The sequence below is a fragment of the Podarcis vaucheri genome, assembly GCF_965113315.1.
Source record: "Podarcis vaucheri genome assembly, chromosome: W".
Classification (NCBI taxonomy): Eukaryota; Metazoa; Chordata; class Lepidosauria; order Squamata; family Lacertidae; genus Podarcis; species Podarcis vaucheri.
Window position 1 is genome coordinate 31,636,295 of NC_138757.1, and position 5,185 is coordinate 31,641,479.

A 5,185-nucleotide genomic window follows, 5' to 3' on the forward strand; every position below is an offset into this window, starting at 1 on the left:
CGTTGTGATTTGAGATCCAAAAACCCTAAAATGTGAGACAGAAGGTTTTCTGTGGAATAGCCTCTCAAAAGGAGAACATTCCATACCTTTTGAAACCTTTCTCACCCAAGTGTAACAAAAACAAGATAAAGATTCAGCCCAATACTCATGTGGCAAGTGTGAACTCAGCAATTGTGCCTTCATGCCATTTTGCAACTCCTTGTTCACTTTTACACACACAGTTTTGTTCCATGCAGCTTCTGAAACAGCAACCTTGTGCTCTATCCCTTGCTTCTCCAGGAAATCCTGAAAATCCTGTGAAAGAAAAATTGGCTTCTCATCTGTGAAAAGAAAATCAATATTAGCATCTTGAATACTCTTAACCTTATCACAAAACTCCTTAAACCTTTCTAAGGTTTCTCTGGGACTCTGCAAAATGTAAATCCATACGTAATGAGAAAAATGATCAACAAATACAAGATAGTACTCTGCATTGCCTCTAGATGGTGCTAGAGGACCAATCACATCAGCATACACTCGCTGAAAAACACTGTTAATCTTTGTTGCCTTTCCTCTCGTATCTTCTTTCGAGATACCTGCAAGAGAAAGCATTTTAGATTCACATGCTGTACACATTTTATAATCACTTTCATCAAAAGTTAACAGATACAGTCCGTCTTTTTCTCTGGCAGAAAGATACAGCTCTCCATCTTTGTAGATTTTGCAACTTTCCTCATCATAGGACAACACCAGTTTCTTCTTAGTGATTTGAGAAACACTCAACAGATTGTACTTTAAATCAGGAACAAAATAAACATTGTTTATAGTCAAGTTCAGGCTTTGCAGATAAACAGTTCTGATCCCGGTTGCTTCCATTTCCTGACCATTGGCTAGTTTCACAGTGAAGCGTTGCTTCTCAAACTTAGAAAACAGTTCTCGGCGTGATGTCATGTGTTGCGTGCATCCTGTGTCTACAATAAATGCGTTCTCCACGGATGATGTGGCTTTTAGCGACATCAAAGCTATATCTGGTTTTGCCTGGGACTGGGTATGACATTTGCTTGAAGCCTCAGGCTTTACAGAGCTCCCTCTAGCTCCTTTTTCCTGATGTGGTGTCTCCTGACGAACAGCATTCAGAGCTACAGCTTTCTCCTCTGTAGCAATAGTAGTTCGGGTGCTTGATTTCCGAGCTTCACTCCCCCCACCAGCAACAGCCATTGCAGCAATAACAGGATCATTAACAGCAACAGCAGCAACAACAGTCCCTTCACTTCCCTGTTGTGGATCAAAGCTCCTCCCAGCTTTTGATGAGCTCTCAAGAATTTGGCCAGCTTCATCTTGGCTCTCCCCTTTTGGTGCAACCAATTCTCGGTCCTTGCTTCCCACCCCAGCTTCACAAGCTTTCCGGAGTGACTCCCAAGCGACCCTTGGTTCTTCAGCACCCTTTAGGACTGGCACAAGAAAAGCGTCCACATTTTCAGCCAAAATTCTCAACACACGCTGCTTCAATTCGCTTTGAACTGCAGCCTTCTCCCCTGTGTTTGTACAGCAACAGGCTGTGGGGGTTGGAGTAAGTCCCATAATTGCTCTCCCACTAGCAGAAATTCCATTGCAAAAGACCATTCTAGCCAATTTTGGCTATTCAGTTTTTGAGAGAACAGAGCCATCTTTAATCCCAAGCTGCAGCTTTCAGCTGCGATGCTTTCATATACTGACAGTCCAACCCCCTGCAATGCAGGAATATTTTGCCCAACGTGGGGCTCGAACCCACGACCCTGAGATGAAGAGTCTCACACTCTACTGACTGAGCTATGGGCAGATATATTGTTTGATAAATGTGTCCCTTTGAAACATTTTTGTTTTATCCTCTCTGCAGGAGTTGCTATGCCTGATAATTCCATCTAGTTCTGTCGAAAGAGAGGTGGGGGTTGTTTTCTGATTTCTTAATTGTGAATATTTGGGGGGGGGAGGGGAGGCATAGGTGGAAAGGAGATACTCAGATGGACCAGAGTGAAATGGGGCCGAGTGAAATTGGGGCTTCGGGATGGCTTGGGGAAGTCTAAAAGTGTCACATCCAAACCAGAACTCTTGCTTGTTGGATGCCCCTGCCTTCTGTCATCATTTGAGGTTTCCTCTGCTTCCCTTTCAAGCTGCTGCCAAAGCCCACTTAAACATAAGAATGATTATAAGAAAGCATTCATTCAACAGCCAGAGTTGAATGAAGACGATGTGCTAGGAGAATGAGCTAATTAAACCATTCTGCAACACACACACACACACACACACACACACACACACACACACTGCAATCCGAACCCCAGTGCTGTTATGAGGACAATGGTCACAACCACACATTTCAAGAACCAGTGCACTAAGAGTCACAGATTCACCCAACACATCCTGGGAACCTCTGTTTGTTAAAGATCTAACATCTCTCAGCACCCTTAGCAAACTACAGTTCCCAGGATTCTTGAGGGAAAGCCTGGACTCTTTCAAGTGGTGTAAGAGCTTTAAATGTGTGGTGTGGAATTCCTCCAAAATAATCGGGGAACTGTGCAACCCTCTCTCTCTCAGGCTACGGTCCTGCCCCAGGCTCAGGAGGAGGAGGGCTCTTTATTAGATTAGGTTTGTATCCTGCCTTTCTATTTTCATGCTCAAGGCAGCTAAACCGTCAGAACTACAGAAATCAATTATAATAATCAATACAATAAGAATAGCAATAAGAATTATTTACCAAATCTAAATAATATGATAGAAAATTGAGGGAGGGGTGATCTCTCCATCGGCTGCAGTCTTTGGACACAACATTTCAATGAACATTATTATTGTTGTTGTTATTATTATTTATTTCATTTCTATACCACTTTATATTTTCAAGAAAAAGCTCAAAGCAGTTTACAGCATATTAAAACATAAATAAAACAATCTGAAGAATGTCAAATATAGAGTATACAGTTAAAGCAACATAGTTAACCAAAAACTGAAATATTAAAGATTTCAAAATAAAACATTACAAAGGAAGTCAACTACAGAATACATATTTAGCACAAAGTTGACAAAACCAAAACCAAAAACTTAAGCGTTCCCCCCCAAAAAACCAACAATGCTAAGTAAAGTCAAATATAAAATGCACATTTAAAACAGCAGAATTCCCAAGAGAATAAAATTTTATCATAAGCATGACACGGCTGTTGAGCAGGCACAAAAAGATGGGGCAAAAGAATCCAATAGTTTGGGTTTCTTGTCAGGCCGAGCGATGTCCCTCTGGTCTCACCAGGAGCCTCTTTAGTAGAGCTGGTGTCTGGGCCCTGCCCCCCAGGCCAGGTGGAAAGGGCCTTGCAGGAAGCGGCCTTCACAACTCACAACCGGCCAAGGCCATCATGATGACACACAGTTCAATAGGGCAAGGTTTCTGGCAGGTGGGCATCTAAAGCCTACCAGACTGTCCACGCAGACCTTGTTGGTCCACTTGCAACCTCTCTAGGTGGAGCAAAGCACTTCATGGTATTGATTGATGCTTTTTCCAGGTACATTCATGTGCTCATGCTCAAGCAGAAATCAGAAGCGTTTCCTAGGTTCAAGGAATTCTGTGCTTGGTTGCAAAATGTCCATGGAAAGCAACTGCAAAACCATTGGTTGGTTTTCATTGAGTTCTGTGGATACAGTGAAAAAAAAGCTGCCATCTGGTTTCTCTCTGGATGTTAGGATTGTTGAAAACAGATTTGCTCTCCACCATAACAATGTCTCTCAGAATACCACTTTATTTTCCCCCAGATAGGTGGCTACTATTCACTTGTAGGAAGATGTGCTTATTTAGATTACAACATTGCAGTGGGAGCAAAACCCACCTTTCTTCTCTCAAGAGAGTTAGTCTAGTTTCTGTTGTTACGGAAAAATCCAGGTGGGAGGCTGCTCAGAGCCTGTGGGTCCCTGCGGAACAAAGAAGGAGTCCAGCCACCAACCGGAGCAAATAGCGTAGACCAAAGTTTATTGTGCAACAGGTTCAGAGAGGAATTGAACCCCGAGAACAGGGTGACAAGGACTTTTAAAAGTTCCTATCTTATCTTAGCATACAGTTCGCTAAACATCATCTGTTATGTACTGAGTTGAATAGGATCCAAAAGGCAGCAGTCTGATTGGTCCTAGAACAATAGGATTCAGAATGCAGCAGTCTGATTGGTCCTAGAACAATGCAGCAGTATGATTGGTCAGCAGGAGCCACCCAATCCAGCTCCAGGTGGAAGTGAATCTGCAACCTGATTGGCCTACAGGAGAATCCCAGAATTAGCCAATCACATGTGGCCCATTGTGTAAATAATGTATATTGCTCAGTGGAGCGTGCAAAACAGCTTGAGCTGAGCTGCCTCTGCAGAGCCATGGCATTGCTGTGATTGGCGGCAGAAGAAGAAGAAGAAGCAGCAGCAGCAGAAGAAGCAGCAGCAGCAGAAGAAGCAGCAGCAGCAGAAGAAGCAGCAGAAGAAGAAGAAGAAGAAGAAGAAGAAGAAGAAGAAGAAGAAGAAGAAGAAGAAGAAGCAGAAGAAGCAGAAGAAGAAGCAGCAGCAGAAGAAGAAGCAGAAGAAGCAGAAGAAGAAGAAGCAGCAGAAGAAGCAGAAGCAGCGGAAGAAGCAGAAGCAGAAGAAGCAGAAGCAGAAGCAGAAGAAGCAGAAGCAGAAGAAGCAGAAGCAGAAGCAGAAGAAGCAGAAGCAGAAGAAGCAGAAGCAGAAGAAGCAGAAGCAGAAGAAGCAGAAGAAGAAGCAGAAGAAGAAGCAGAAAAAGAAGCAGAAGAAGAAGAAGCAGAAGAAGCAGAAGCAGAAGCAGAAGAGGAGGAGGAGGAGGAGGAGGAGGAGGAGGAGTAGTTTGGATTTGATATCCCGCCTTTCACTCCCCTTCAGGAGTCTCAAAGCGGCTAACATTCTCCTTTCCCTCCCCCCCCCACAACAAACACTCTGTGAGGTAAGTGGGGCTGAGAGACTTCAAAGAAGTGTGACTGGCCCAAGGTCACCCAGCAGCTGCATGTGGAGGAGCGGAGACAGGAACCTGGTTCCCCAGATTACGAGACTACCGCTCTTAACCACTACACCACACTGGCTCTCAAGGGCTACATTTTTATCACAGCAATTCGGCCTAACAATGATAACTTCAAATTTGTCCATACTTCTAAATCCTTTTTCACTTCAATCCAACATTTTTCATAATTATCCTTAAA

At 43.5% G+C, this 5,185-nt stretch overlaps 1 protein-coding gene across 1 annotated transcript; it reads left to right on the forward strand.

Annotated features, from left to right (window-relative positions):
* Nucleotides 1–3,583: 3,583 nt before the first annotated feature.
* Nucleotides 3,584–4,893, forward strand: LOC309523283 (uncharacterized protein; the record flags this gene model as incomplete). Its single annotated transcript, XM_082207065.1, has 2 exons — nt 3,584–3,614; nt 4,381–4,893. 2 exons carry the CDS (start codon nt 3,584–3,586, stop codon nt 4,833–4,835), a joined length of 486 nt encoding a protein of 161 aa, XP_082063191.1. The 3' UTR covers nt 4,836–4,893.
* Nucleotides 4,894–5,185: the final 292 nt, after the last annotated feature.